Source organism: Carex rostrata, chromosome 31 (assembly GCF_964058835.1).
Source record: "Carex rostrata chromosome 31, lpCarRost1.2, whole genome shotgun sequence".
NCBI classification, from domain to species: Eukaryota; Viridiplantae; Streptophyta; class Magnoliopsida; order Poales; family Cyperaceae; genus Carex; species Carex rostrata.
The window spans coordinates 3,873,156-3,888,493 of NC_135948.1; the positions used below are offsets into that span (position 1 = coordinate 3,873,156).

Genomic DNA, 15,338 nt, shown 5'->3' on the forward strand with positions numbered 1-15,338 from the left:
TTCTAGGGGCGAAAGGGCAAGGTTCTGACATTAGAACATTAATTAGAAATTCTTTGGTTTCTTATGGTTATCAGTATAGTGTTTAGATATTTAATTTCTCCAAAGAGGAAGAAGAGCAGTAGAAACATCAAGTTGATTCATTATGTAGCAGCAGCTGTTGATGTACTTTTTGCTATCAGTTATTTAAAGTTTTTTCTTTTTCTTTGCAGTGTACATAATTAATTTAGAAGCTTTATTATTTATATATAGGTAGCTCAAATTATTTGTCAATTATTGTTAGTTTTGTTTCCTTTTCGTTATTTATTAGTTAAAAGTGGGCTTAAAATTGGGTAAATGTTTTAACAGAGTAGTTTTGACTTGGTGCAGCTCATAGGCTACAGAATTATAATAGCGTTGCATATGGTTCATGCCTGCATGAAGACAAAACTGCTCTGTTAAAATATTTACCCTTGAAATTTGCGGATTATGTTACCTTGTAAACTAAAGAGGAAATACTTGTACGAAGTGTGTGGTCAGTAGAGTTCGGCGAAGTAAATTAAACTTTTTGTTTTTTTGTTTTTTTGTTCTTGAGAAGCGGGATGTCAGATATATGCTAATTTTGTAGTATAATTTTATATCATAAACAATAAACACAGTTACACAGATGTAAATGAGGATATATTTGTGTACAAAGTTATGCATGATTTATTCGCAACTTCATTCTTATGCACGGATAGATCAAACTTTTATTTGAGATGGTTCGGAGCTGCATATTAATAATAGATTGATAATTGATTTTTGACAATGTTGTTAGTGCTCATGAACTTCGTGAAATTTAAAAAACAAAAAGGTGTTTTAATTTAAGATTGATTTTGTGAAAGCAGATCATGTAAATTGATATTTTTTATTTGAAGTATTAAAAGTCAGAGGTTTTGGAGAAAAATTTCAACATTGGGTAGAAGATATTTTTTTGAATAATATAACTTGTGTTAATATAAATGGTTAACATAGGTTCTTATTTTAGTTGTGAGAGAGGTGTACGACAGAGGATCACCCTGTCGTCTTTTCTTTTCATTCTAGTTGATATTTTGTAATACATCAACCAATATATCAAAAAACAGACAAATAATATTTATTCTAGGACATTAACTCCATCACCGTGTGTAACGGTTGATAAGCGTTGCAACAGAATTTCTAATTACAAATTTTACAGACAAATTACCTCAATCTCAAGCTTACTTAACCAATTTAACAGATTTCTAATTACAACAGTCTTGAATCTCTTCTTGATCCATTTTTTGGTTCATCCTGATTTATCATTGATACTTCTAGCAATTTATAATATCATCAATCTGCATAATATCTCAAGACAAGAAACGGTAAAATTCAATAAATATATTTTTCAAATCTAATCAAATAGACTAAGTAGATGATTGCTTACAACAACAAGTGGTATAGCAAATTATGAATTCAAATCTATTTAGCAAGCAAATATTCTTCTCAAAGTTAGAATTTTTTTTATGGTTGGTTAACAAAGACAAAATTTTAACTACGGTCAATAGAGCAACGAGAGTTGGGTGGGTCAGACTAGCTGTCCAATATGTGAATTGCCAGAGTCGACTGAATACCTCTTTGTTACTTGTAATTATATTTCATAAATATGTTATTGGATTGTTACTTTTAATAATATTAGTTGTGAATGGCAAACTCTATAAGACTTTGGTTTATTGGTGCTGCTATAAATTACTTCTAGAACTTTTAATAGGTGTTGTTATTTGGTCTCTCTTCTCCATTTCAGGTTTTAGGTACGTAAGAAGATCATTTGCCTTGTTATCTTTTGGTGCAAATGAAAAAGTTCTGATTTTTTTATTATCTCATCTCATGTTCTACCTCTGATGTTAAGGAATTACCAACACATATCAATTTGATCTAGGAGATAGAAGCAATACCAGATTACCAGACTCAAAGGATCATGTTGGGGATTGTTTGGAGATCCTTACTGGTTTGGAGTATGGGAATCCTATCCTTCGACTAATGTCTGAAAGAGAGACCCGGCCCTCCACGCAATAGTGAATCTGATTAACTAACTGCTTTTCTTTTGGTTAATTGAAGGTTTTAGTGATGATAAATTTGATTGTCCCTTATTTTGTTGTTTGTTTCTATATTTGAATTGTCTGTTGGTGTTTTGTTATTAAATTTAAAAGCTTAGTTGTAATTATAGTTTATCTTAGGGTCTTTGTTGTACGTTTTTGTTTCTATGATACTATAAGCTGTAAGAATTTAGGATGTGTGTAGATATCAACTTCTGATACATTTATACAGTTTTTTATTTTTATGAAATCGGTTGAATGATCTACTTTTTTTTTTTCCCAAAAAAATGATATAGCAAAATAGTTTCATACAAGACTATGATACTTGTATTTTTATTTTTATTTGATAGCTTGAGTCAGCTATTTAAATTGTCTAAAAGCGCAAAATTGATTACATATTCATCAAAACTTTGCCTCTTATAAATTCTCCATATGCAAACATCAATTTCAGATATTTTGCACTAATTCGTCAATATATTTCATATTTCTTCATAAGTAATTTTTGATTGAAAGAAACATTTTTAATGTCAAATATAATTTTTAACAAAAAAATAACATACCTTCTTGCCATGTATACCCTTTTACGAAGAATGCAACGCTCCTACTCCAGTTATGTGATGATAAAACCCAAATAGTGATTATTTCTCGTACTCCAGTCCATAGTGACAAATGAATAGTTCGGATTCGGTTCAGCGGTGTCAAAAATTCGTAATTCGGGTATAATTTGAATATAATTCGAAAATGGTTCGTGACTTAAACAAAATGTGTTACGAGTTTAAAAGAGGAATGTTAAATTGCTTAATTCTATTTAACAAACTAACAACAAATTATAAATTATTAGATTGCTTCTATACAAAAGTTACATTGAATATTTCACATTGCATCTCGAATTTTTTTTTTTTGAAAAGTTATTGCCAACAAAACAAAAGTTACTGTCAACAATCCCATGATGGTTCCACAGATGGAAATTTTTAGTTTTTGGCAATTTTTTCTATGAGAGACCACGTAATGCCGTGATGGACAGCGACAAACCTTATTGTAAAAAAGCATTTAATTCGTGAAATATGTTAAATGCGCAAATAATTCGCGAATATGACGTTTAATTCGCAAACTATCATATTATACGCGGATTGATACGTTAATAGCTCAATAACGTTTAATTTGTGAATAATTCATGAATTAAATAGCGTAAGAAATGCGCCATAGCGTAAGAAGTTAGAAGCAAGGAGAAAGGGAGAAGAAACTGTTCTCAATAATTCAAGGGATATTACATATAAAAAGTAGCTTGAATTTGACGAACCGATTCATACTAGTGCCATACCAATAGCAGACATTAGACAACGAATAAAATTAGTAAGATAGAGATAAAGAGACAGAGTAGATAGAAGCACACATAATTGTTTTTTTTTAAGGAAACATACAGAATTGTTTTTTTTTTTCATTGCTCAACTGTTCAATTTATTGCTACTTAACTGTGGCATTGCATTTAACGGACTATAAGATTATGTATTTGTACGTATCTGTAGGGTAAAATGTTTAATTACATCTAGTATTCTTACAGATATTTCTATTGATAATAGAGATATCCTCACAAGTTCGAGCCTATCATCGCCAATAGTCAGTTTTTAATATGGTGAATGCCTACAAAATCTCCGAATTTTTTATTAATAGAAATAAAATAAATAAAATATTTAAAAAGAACACCACTGTTGAGTTTTGTCGAAAACTAAGTAGACCGGATCCTGTAAACCCGTCCCACCGGACGGGTCCAATTGACCCGTCCCGGTTAATCCGTATTAACCGTTAACTAACATCACGGAAAAAAAAAAAAAAAAAAAATTTCCCGGACGGGTTTAAGCATCCCGTCCCGAGTCTGTAAAAAAAAAAAAAAAAAAACAAAAAAATTCCGGACGGGTTTCAGCATCCCGTCCCAAGTCTGTAAAAAAAAAAAAAAAAAAAAAAAAAATCTGGACGGGATAAGTAAACCCGTCCAGAATTTGAAATATTATATTTATATTATATTATTATATTATATTATATTATATTATATTATATTATTATATTATATTATATTATATTATTATATTATATTATATTATTATATTATATTATATTATTATATTATATTATATTATATTATATTATTATATTATATTATATTATTATATTATATTATGATTTTATATATATTATATTTTTTTGTTTTTTATATTATATTATTATATTATTATATTATGATTTTAAACATTCGAATTAATTTAGTATAAAGTCAATCGGTCAAGATTAAAAGATTAATAAATTAATTTTAGTGCATTTATTTTTTGAACGTTTTCTTACCGCTTGACTTTATACTAAATTAATTTGAACGTTTAAAATTTTCACATGTAGATGCATCACTCGCAAGATAGGCAGGTTCTAACGGTTTGGATTCGTCATTTGAAAACAATTTAATAAGTTTTGGAGTTAAGCTCACCAAACACTTTGGTGAACTTAAGCACAACTAAACTAGTTCTATTCATAATATAATATATATATATAAGTATATTAATATAATAATATAATATAAAAAACAAAAAAAATATAATATATATAAAATCATAATATAATATAATATAATAATATAATATAATATAATATAATATAATATCATATAATATAATATAATATAATAATATAATATAATATAATATAATATAATATAATATAATAATATAATATAATATAATAATATAATATAATATAATATAATATAATATAATAATATAATATAATATAATATAATATAATAATATAATATAAATATAATATTTCAAATTCTGGACGGGTTTACTTATCCCGTTCAGATTTTTTTTTTTTTTTTTTTTTACAGACTTGGGACGGGATGCTGAAACCCGTCCGGAATTTTTTTTTTTTTTTTTTTTTTTTTTTTTTACAGACTCGGGACGGGATGCTTAAACCCGTCCGGGAAATTTTTTTTTTTTTTTCTTCCGTGATGTTAGTTAACGGCTAATACGGATTAACCGGGACGGGTCAATTGGACCCGTCCGGTGGGACGGGTTTACAGGACCCGGTCTACTTAGTTTTCGACAAAACTCAACGGTAGTGTTCTTTTTAAATATTTTATTTATTTTATTTCTATTAATAAAAAATTCGGTACAAAATCTAATATAACAAAAATGTTAGAGTGAGTCTATGGTACTATGCATATTACGATTTGGCACCGTGCTACGGCTGTATATTCGAGTTTTCAAATTCTAACGGTCGATCCGAACCGTTCATCTTGTTCTCCATATTAATATGTGTTTGGAGACCAAATTTTACATTTTTGAAATTTGTTTACTATTTTTTTACTAGATCCTTTGAAGTAACTCAAATTTTATATTATACTACTTAAAAAAGAGAGTATAAAATCAAAACACGAAAATGTTTTAAAACTGTGTAAATTGTTGGATCAGGCCCTTTTCTACTGTGTAAATTGTTGCTGGAAGCCCATAATCGTTTTATCAATAACTTACATGAATTTAAAGCCCATAACTAGTTGGGCCACTACTCATGAGGAATTCCAAAGCTATACGTCAGACAGATAAACTGGCCCAAAAATAAAATATAATTAGCCCAATTGATTAATTTAATGAGGTTATGAGCTTATCTAAAGTTCTAAACTAAACTAAAGCGCAACAAAGGCGTGTTATGTCAAATTTCTGTCTGGAACAAAAACCTATTTTGGAAGTAAAGACTAAAGAGAATCCCACACACAAAGAAATACAACTGAAGCCCAGATTACTTCCAAAAACCGTTACCTTCATGTAATCCGTTTTACAATCATTCCCTCTCTCTGAGGAGAAAAGAAATTCAATTAGCAGAGAACTAGAATTCCTCATGAAACTTGGAATCTCCAAAGAATCTCCTCCAATTAACTACAATTCCACAACCTGGTCCTTTGGAATAGCTTGGCTGACCGAAACATACCTCTCAACAAGCTAAAGAAGCCTTCTTTAGGTGATCAACTGATCATACGTGACATGCAAGCTAAACAACTGTAACCCTTGAATAGATTTATTCCCCCTCTTCAACAACACCAACCTTTTGCTCCTATCCCTTGGTTTTCTATATATAACCCATGCATGCAAAATTAATCAAGACATTATCCAGATAACATTATAGGGAGGACAAAAGCAAAAGTGGGGAATAGTCAGTCGCTTATCTAGAGATCAATAGAGAGATATTTGTAGAGAGAGAGAGAGAAGATAGATAGAGAAAGAGAGAGAGCTGCCATGGGTGAACTTGTGTTTTTTGATGTGGAAACGACGATGCCAACAGGTGCTGAGAGAAGATGTTGGATGCTAGAATTTGGTGCCATTTTAGTTTGTCCTAGAAATCTTGTTGAAATAGGTAGCTATTGCACCTTAATTAGACCAACCGATCTATCCGTCGTGGCACCTCATAGGATTAGTGGGATAACTCGTGAAGCTGTTTCTTCAGCTCCACCTTTCGAAGAGGTTGCAGATCAGATATACAAAATAATGCATGGTGGGTGGATAGCTGTTACATTTTTATAAAAACTTTCCTCTGATATGATGTCAAGAAGAAGACTGTAACATTTTGTGTGTGTTTGTAGGTAGAGTTTGGGTGGGGCACAACATTAGAAGGTTTGACTGTCCTAGGATGAAAGAGGCTTATGCTGATATAGGCCGATCAGCACCAGAGCCGATCGGCATAATTGATTCCTTAAATGTGCTATCACAAGGGTTTGGCAGACGAGCTGGTGACCTCAAGGTTATTTTTCTTTATATATATATTTAATTAATACTCAAAGTTACCTTCCATTCTTCTTTCTTTGAAAAGCTTGTAGGAAAATTAGAAAATCATCGTGCCATGTAACCTGAAGGAAATATATAGATACAAAGAATAACGTAGGTTCAATTATGTTTCTTCCATGGCAGCTCTGAATCGTCATTATCAATTTCTCTAATATTAGAGAACTTTGGAAGTATTACTTAATGATAACGTATGGTCTTAATGGAGTCATTAGGTGTTTCCAGATATTCTTGATATAATAGTTTGTGACGCTTTAATTGGTACTCATATATACAAACTTATTACAGATGGCAACATTGGCTTCCTACTTCAAAATTGGGCCACAAAAGCACAGGTTTGTCATAATAATTTAATTAAATAATTTCATCAAATTTACTATAGCTTGGATGAAATATGAGCTTTGCCAGAAGCTGAAGTATAAAATGATTTCTAATTTAGAACTTATATATGTACAGGAGTCTTGATGATGCACGAATGAACTTGGAGGTCATCAAACATTGCGCTACCGTCTTATTTTTGGTACATATATACCAATTCAAAACTTATACCTAAAAGCTAAATAATATACAAGTAGCTTCAATTTATAAGTGCTTTTTATGTGTATTATAGGAATCAAGCCTTCCAAATATTTTAGCTAACAACAACAATATTGGCATGGTGACAAGAAGCAAAGCCACTGCGACATTGACTTGTAGACAAGAAATAAGCCGAAAATCGCCTCCTACATGTACAGCAACAACTCATAGAGCATCCCCTTATAACACTAGGGGTCTTGGGAAGGTATGTAGTTTCCTTTTTTTTTTTTCAAAATCAAGAGAAAATTACCAATGCTTTTATTATTTCGTTATTCTTGATGAGATGGAGTGGCTTCAACTACATGCATTAATTGTGGTTACAAAGATAAAATTATCTGGTCATACTGATATCAAACAACAAATAGAATAAAATGCAAAACACCATAGTATATACTGCATCAAGCGAAAACAAATAATATAATTCATCGATGTCTCTGTTATTCATTGGTTAAGGAAGATGACATAACTAAACTACGCTTTCTATGGTAATTAGGTAGTAGAGAAAGCAAAGGATGCATTGCGGGGTGCACGAGGGTCAAGGCCCCTAAACACTCTTCTAAGGCATTCTCTATTGAGATGAAAGTTGAAAAGATGGATATGAGGAGCAATAGGAAGAAGAAAGAATTGAAGTAGCTCTAGTCTAGGAGAAAGTTGCTCTCACTTGACCCATATTCAATTTTTTTCTTTCTGACAGATTCAAAATTGTTAATGGTTTGTCCATACAACTAATTTATGATTCATTTGTACAGATTTGTAATTACTTAACAGAACCAAACCCTTGTTTGATATATGGGTTGTGCTTATTATTAAATGTTCTCTGTAAGTAGTTTTTATTCAATAAACTGAAATTTTTAATTCTTTCAATATTTCTAATTCACGTTCTGTATGTATATATTCTTCCGGGTCAACCTTGGAAAATTGTTACATGTAATACCCAATATATGCATGAACCTGCATGTATCTACCTACTTGTTGAAGATTATGCAAGATTTGGAGACACTTAACATATGCTATGCAATCTTATATTAATCAATCACATAAATGAGAACCGGTCTTTAGTCTAGTGGCAAAGGCAATACCTTTTGTGTGGAAGGTTGCAGTTTCAAAATCCGAATGAAGAAATCCTTTGTGAATATTAAATAAGTTTGGGTGACTTGACTTCCAACCTTTACTAAAAAAAAATCAATCACATTAATTTCCAATCAATTAGGATCAATATGTTGGATTAGATTTTGTGTTATAGGAAAGCCTAATGGCTAGTAGGATAATTATGAAATACTAAAACGGCTAGGTAGCCTATATATATAACCCCTTGCAAACAATGTAATGAAAAATAAATTAATCAATGAAATAATCTCTTTCAATTCCATCTAAAATAATTCTAACACTACTGCTATCCAATTAAACGTCCGTATTGCTCTCTCAAGCTTTCTACACTGCTATTTAAACAAACATCCGTGTACAATTCTTACCTTTATACACGGTTCTTTAATAAATATCCGTGTAGCTCTCTCAAGGCTTTCTACACTGTTATTTAAATAATAATCCGTGTACAGTTCCTAATAAATGTCCGTGTAGCTATCTCAAGGCTTTCTACACTGATTCTTTAATAAACATCCGTGTAGAGATCCCACAGATATTTCGGGCTTCCAAAAAATTACAATTTATCCACGGTTTTTAGGTAAAATTATCAAATCCATGTACAATGTGCAGTGTACAATGATCATTTTTGTAGTAGTGCAAGACCATTCATATCCAATTTTGGCAACAACTATTAATCAGCCTAGTAGGGTGTGTGCCTAACCTAGAAGCTTAGGTAGGTGCTAGCAGCCCCAAGTAAATGTCGTATTAAGGTGACAAAGAACAATCAGTATTTCTAATTAAGCATCTCTACTAGACCAATTGTAGGGGCCTCTGGCAAAAGGCAAAATTTTGGTAGTTCATACTAGTCGTAGGCACGCACCAAATTTATATATATACTCTAGATAGTATAAGATAAATATGCTCTAATATAACATGTGTGTATACACGTGACACATTGCTCTCTTGTATATGTTTAAAATTGTGATCGAACACTATATTCTATATAAGCAATTAAAACATTTCATGTAGAATTTCATCCAATCACATGAAAAGAAAATGTATTTTGACGTCAAACTACCTCTTTTCTGAGGTAAATCTTGGTTCTGTGCAAGGGTCCACATCGCCTTTGATCAATGCTTTCACTGAGACTGGTTACCGAGAATCTGGACCTCTTTATAGAGGACTATTCACCTCTAGTTTGGGCATCCAGCCTAGTCCAGCAATGGACCTAGGCTTTTCATCCCCGGGTTTCTGAGAAAAAACCAAACTCATGCCGTTATGCTGCCGAAATAAAAAAAAAAAAAAAAGGTGTAAGCAAACTTGAGTAAATGTAAAAATGATGTTTCTTAATCGAAATTTGATGAATTGCTTGTTCTATTTTATGTTTCTTTTTATTTTCTTGCTTCTCTTTCCTGTGCTTGATTCATAGTATCACATACCTCACTGGTCAGTAATAAGCATAGTGCATTCATAAAAATCTCTGGAATAAGCAATATGTTCACGTAGGGGCATTGTTGTCCATTTCTTTCAAAAAATCATCTCTTTATCCCTTTTGAATTTCTTTCTAAAAATTACACAGCATATATAGTATAGTTAAAAGTATTTTTGCTCAATTTTGTAGAATTTTTGGATTATCAGATTTGGAGAAATAGGCGAACCAATCTGTATCTGAAAAATAAATAACAAAAGTCAACTGGCATAGTTGACCAGAGCTAAAAATGCAATTCCAATTCAAATAAATGGTTAATTCGTTTACAGGTACATATTTTCATCTTACTTAAATGATTTAAGACATTTTTATGGCATAGATTTAGATTAAAATTCAAAATTTTGATAGATATTGAATGCATCAGATTTCTTCTTTTGATAAAAATCAGTAAATTGAACTTTCTCTTTTTCTGATGGTGCAATGCGTAAAAAATGAACCAGTCTAGGCTCCTACATCATAGATTGACATAACATAATACAATGTAAGCCTCAATTCCATTAAAACATCATTATTCTTCTAACTAACTTCAATAGCAATGAATCAGAAAATGAGTCACGTGACAGCACCCTAATCTGATCTCCAAACCTTAAAAATTGTCCAAGAAACCTGTACTATGCGCTGAAATGATTTTGCAAATGAAAGGAATTGACAAAATTCAATCAAAATCCTGCCTGAACTCATGAAAATTCACTCTCAGCATCCCAGACCATTCTGACAAAAGGAACTCGGTGGCAATTTGACCCTTTCTGACCATCACTGGCCTCCAACAGTTGGTGGAATAGATTCTTCAGTGAAAGTTATAATATAACTATATAAGTTCTAATTTCTACAGTGCATTTCTTGTGATATTGGGTTTTGATTCATGGATAAATAAAAGCCTTCACTTGGAGCTTGAAACTTCTGTTGCACCCTGTGATACAAAAAATTGTGACTAAATAAACTTTAAAATATAGGTGATAAAAATTCAATGTAAGTTGGAAGTTGATCACAGCTCCTATGTATTACCATTACAATAGTTGGGAAATCTGTCAAAACATTCCCTGTTTCTTGTAACATATTCACTTAGTCATGTACTAATCCGATACAACACACAATTACTATTACAACAAGACTGTGCTGAATATGATGAATATTGAAGCAATACAGCATTACTATTACCTTCATGAGATGGAGATGTTTCGAATATGATGAATATTGAACCAATCCTTTCCGGTATTATTCTGACAGCGCTCCTTTAGTATTGCACCGCAATTGGAAATAATTATTTCATCAAGTGCAGTGAGGCTTTGCAGACCTTGCGGCAACTGAATCAACTTGGGGCAGCAAATTAACTCCAAACTCTCGAGTGTCACCAGATCACCTATCCATTCAGGTAGACCTTCCAAATTGTTGCACTCCACAACCTTTAACCTCTTTAACATGACTAAAAACCTCATGCTTTCTGGAAAGTCCTTCAGCTCATCACAGTTTTCGATAGTCAGGTTCTCCAGCTTTGACAGGTACTCCAAAGTACACCAACCGTTCGGGAATACAGCACAGTTTCTAATCCACAATCTTCTCAGAAGCGATGAAGAATACATCCCTGCTGGTCCCCTTGAGGATAGCATCTCACTGCTCTCGGTAACAGTTAGATCTGATACAAATGGAGGTAAGCATGGAGCTGGCATCACCTTTGAACATTCAATTGCCGTTACTTTAAAAAGTTTTGGGAACATGAGTACTTTCATGCTTCTTTCTTCACCATTATTGGTTGTAACTGCAGTTGGCCATTTCTCCAAGTTAGGCAAATTTTCAAAGTGAAGTTCTTTTAGAGATGGATATAAAACTACTGTCTGCTCTTTGTTATCGAAAGAATCTAGGCATATAGTTCTGAGACCTGTCAAGTGCCTCAGCTCGATGGACTGTAGGAACTGGAGTTGCCCTAGGGGAGGAATGGAGCTACAATTTGGGATATTACTTAGTTCCAAATTCACAAGTTTAGGAAGTGAATTGTTCAACATCCAGCCTGAGAATGTCTGGCCTGTGTATCCATCAATGTGCAAAACCTCCAAGCTTGGTGGGGGCACAAGTGCTTCCAACAGCACCTCTATTTCATCTACATCAGTATCATTACTAGGCCATGTTAATTTCAATGACTGTAATTTTTTCTTATTATTAATCCTTGCCCTTGCCACATCATTTATCAAGTTCCTCCCATGCCCGTGGAATTTGATTTGCAGGTCACCACTTAGAAGGTTTAGGTGCTCTAGCTCTGCAATACTACTATATTTATCCACCTCTTGTAGACCGGCAATAAACAGGGGTAATTTTTCGAGTTTAGTGAGGAGCCTCATATCAAGTGGAAATCCTTGAAGTGATCGGCATTCGTTGTTGATTAAAAATCGGAGGTTAACCATGCTGGCAATATCACTTGGAAGCTCCTTCAATTCTTCACAACCAACAAGATCTAGTGTCTCTAATTTTGTTAGGCATGTAATTGAGTTTGGCAGCATTTGAAGGTTCCAACAATGAAAAAGGATCAGAGTTCTTAAATTGCGGAGGCAACCAATGCTATTGGGCAGCTCTTTCAGCTCAAGGTTCATAGAGAGATTCAGAATTTGCAAGTTTTCGAGATACCCAATTGACAATGGTAGTATCTTTAAACTAGAATTATGTGAAAATGTTAAGATTTGAAGGTCTCTTAAGTTGCCAATAGATTTGGGCAAATTCAAAAGGCCACTACATTGCGACAGGTCAAATTTTTGCAATTTAATGATCCCGCCTATTGTTTCTGGTAATGCCTTCAGATCATTACATAGTGACAAATTTAAAATAAGAAGGTCTAAGAGATTTCCCAATGATTCAGGTAATGAGTTGAGAAGGCCGCACCGTGAAAGGTTCAGACACTGCAAGTGCTGTAAGTTGCCAATAGATTGAGGTAATCTCGACAAATTACTGCATGCCTCCAAGGTAAGTGACTGTAATTTTGTGAGTCCACAAATGGATTCGGGTAGTTCTTTGAGATAACTGCAAGATGATAAGTTAAGAATTTTCAAGTTTTGGAGGCCTCCTAAAGAATCTGGCAAAGAGACCAAATTACAAGCTGCAAGGTTCAGGTTTTGAAGATTTTTGAGGATACCGATTGAGCTAGGAAGCTCCTTGAGATTGGAACAATTCGATAGATGAATAGTTTCTAAGTTGGGCATCATATGGAAAGATTTAGGTAAGCTCTCTACAGATGATGTTGACAGATCGAGGTACCTCAGACGTTTTAATGGGTGGATAAAATCTGGTAATTCCTTCATTTGGCTACCATGTAAATCTAACACTCGCAGGCACTTCAAGTGACATAGAAATTTAGAATACAGGGGTCCTTCTCTGAAATGAAGTGCACGCAGCTTTTTCAATAGGCTGCGGGGAACTTGATTTATACCGTTACACACAGAAACATAGCGGCATAAGTCAAGTGCACTGTTAGTTTGTTCATCATGACTTATATATTGGACTTCTTCCCCTGAAATAGATTGAGCAAGCTCATACACCAAATGATGTATTGCATATTTTGCACCATATTTTGCACTTTCGTTGTCCTCCAAATCCTGAATGAAAGACATCCAAAGTAGATGATCAAAGTACTCATTACCCTTATCCTCCTTTGGCCAATTTGTTTGTTTCCCCGAATCGATAAACCCAAGAGCAATCCATTGCTGGATGAGCTTTTCCTTTTCTATTTCATAATTCTTGGGAAATATAGAGCAATAAGCAAAGCACTGCTTCAAATATGCAGGCATTTGCTCATAGCTCAGCATTAGAGATGGCAAGATAATATCATCATTTTCTAACTGCCAAATTTCACAATCCCTCACAGCTTTCCATGAGACAGGTTCCCTTTTGAAGTGCAGCATGCTTCCAAGTGCGTTGGCTGCTAAAGGTACACCCCCACACTTCTTAACAATCTCTCGCCCGATTTCAACAAGTTTTGGATAAAGCTCCCCTTCCCTTTTCTCAAACGCCTTTAATTTGAACAACGCCCAGCAATCGTCCTCTGACAATCCTCTCAATGAGAATGGCGGTACCGTTCTCATCATCATCGCTACCTGCTTGTACCGTGTTGTCACAATGATTTTGCTTCCTCTCTTGCCATCTTTCAATAAAAGCTTTAGCCTCTCCCACTCTTCTTGATTCTCATTCCACACATCATCCAACACGAGCAAGTACTTCTTTCCCGTGAATGTACGTGAAAGAAAATCCGCGATTGCTTCAAGATTATTAAGATCACACGGTTCCTTTGTTGCAGCCAAAATGGGTGCCACAATCGTCTGTAATTTGAAATTTTGGGAGACAGAAACCCAAATCCGTGGATCAAAGACCTCATCATTTGCTCTCTTGTCATGGAACACCAGCTGAGCAAGTGTTGTCTTCCCCAAGCCCCCAATTCCCACTATTGGAATGACAGAAATATCCTCCTCACAAGTTGTATCAAGCACCATCTTCATAATAACCTCCTTATCATTTCCTCTCCCTACTATTTTTGATTCATCCACCTTGGAGATTGTCTCGCGGTTCCCAACCACCAGTTGTGTGGCCGGGCCGCTTCTGGGGCTCAAGTTGAATTGGATCCTCTCAGTAGCAATTTCATCCAACCTTTTCTTCAGCATTTTAATTTTCCAAGATACAGTAATCCGATTCAAGACCGGATTGGAAGAGGAAAAGAATTGGCGTACCCTGTTGGTTCTCATAACAAACTCACCATGGATTTCATCTAGCAAGTCGTCGATATCATAAGCCGCATCTTTGAGTTTCTTCAACCAATCGCAGAGCGCCTTGTCACGAGTGCTCCTCTCCTCAGCGTCTGCAAGGACAGCTTGGATAGTGGTGAGCATGCTTCGCATGTCTTTGACCCCTTCTCTGAAATTGAAACACCCCGACTGCACGAGCTCCTGGCAAATGGAGCCGCCGAGCTTAAGAAGCAAAGAGGACACAATGCTGGATGCTAATGTGGCAGCCATGGCCACCTATTTCTCCCTCTTTCTCTGTGTGCGCGAGTGAGTTTGTGTTGGGGTGAGGTTCGACTGTTGGGAGGTTTCAGGTAGCTCTTTCTTTTCCGTGCTGGTACAGTCTGAAACGAGATTCCCAGTCGAGCTTAACTTTAAAAAAGGAGGTTTGATCAGTCATTACTGTAAAGAAAAAGTCATCACTAATGACCGACTTTTGCGACCAGAAAAGTATGGAGATCAATCCTCTGCATCACCTCAAACAGTTGTAATCCGGATCGTCTGATCAGAATCTGGATCAAAGAATCTCTTCAAACTTCGTACAAATATT

General features: G+C 34.0%; 2 protein-coding genes across 2 annotated transcripts; one reads left to right on the forward strand and one right to left on the reverse strand.

Annotated features, from left to right (window-relative positions):
* The first annotated feature begins 5,951 nt into the window (after positions 1-5,951).
* LOC144547573 (Polynucleotidyl transferase, ribonuclease H-like superfamily protein) lies at positions 5,952-8,326 on the forward strand. The gene is made up of 6 exons (XM_078296247.1): positions 5,952-6,599; positions 6,688-6,845; positions 7,175-7,221; positions 7,343-7,406; positions 7,497-7,667; positions 7,956-8,326. The coding sequence occupies exons 1-6, from the start codon at positions 6,344-6,346 to the stop codon at positions 8,040-8,042; spliced, it is 783 nt and encodes a 260-aa protein (XP_078152373.1). The 5' UTR covers positions 5,952-6,343; the 3' UTR covers positions 8,043-8,326.
* Positions 8,327-10,519: 2,193 nt separating this feature from the next.
* LOC144547539 (uncharacterized) lies at positions 10,520-15,091 on the reverse strand. Its single transcript, XM_078296211.1, has 2 exons — positions 11,193-15,091; positions 10,520-10,944 (listed from the first exon to the last, which is right to left on the reverse strand). The coding sequence occupies exon 1, from the start codon at positions 15,020-15,022 to the stop codon at positions 11,195-11,197; it is 3,828 nt and encodes a 1,275-aa protein (XP_078152337.1). The 5' UTR covers positions 15,023-15,091; the 3' UTR covers positions 10,520-10,944; positions 11,193-11,194.
* Between the last annotated feature and the right edge of the window lie 247 nt (positions 15,092-15,338).

What these genes read in the sequence shown, in the direction of transcription:
- LOC144547573 (XM_078296247.1), top strand. Translation starts at nt 6,344, where the DNA reads ATGGGTGAACTTGTGTTTTTTGATGTGGAAACGACGATGCCAACAGGT. An exon ending in GATATACAAAATAATGCATG is followed by an intron (nt 6,600 to 6,687) that starts GTGGGTGGATAG and finishes GTGTGTTTGTAG; the next exon opens with GTAGAGTTTGGGTGGGGCAC. An exon ending in GACGAGCTGGTGACCTCAAG is followed by an intron (nt 6,846 to 7,174) that starts GTTATTTTTCTT and finishes AACTTATTACAG; the next exon opens with ATGGCAACATTGGCTTCCTA.
- LOC144547539 (XM_078296211.1), bottom strand. Translation starts at nt 15,022, where the DNA reads ATGGCTGCCACATTAGCATCCAGCATTGTGTCCTCTTTGCTTCTTAAG.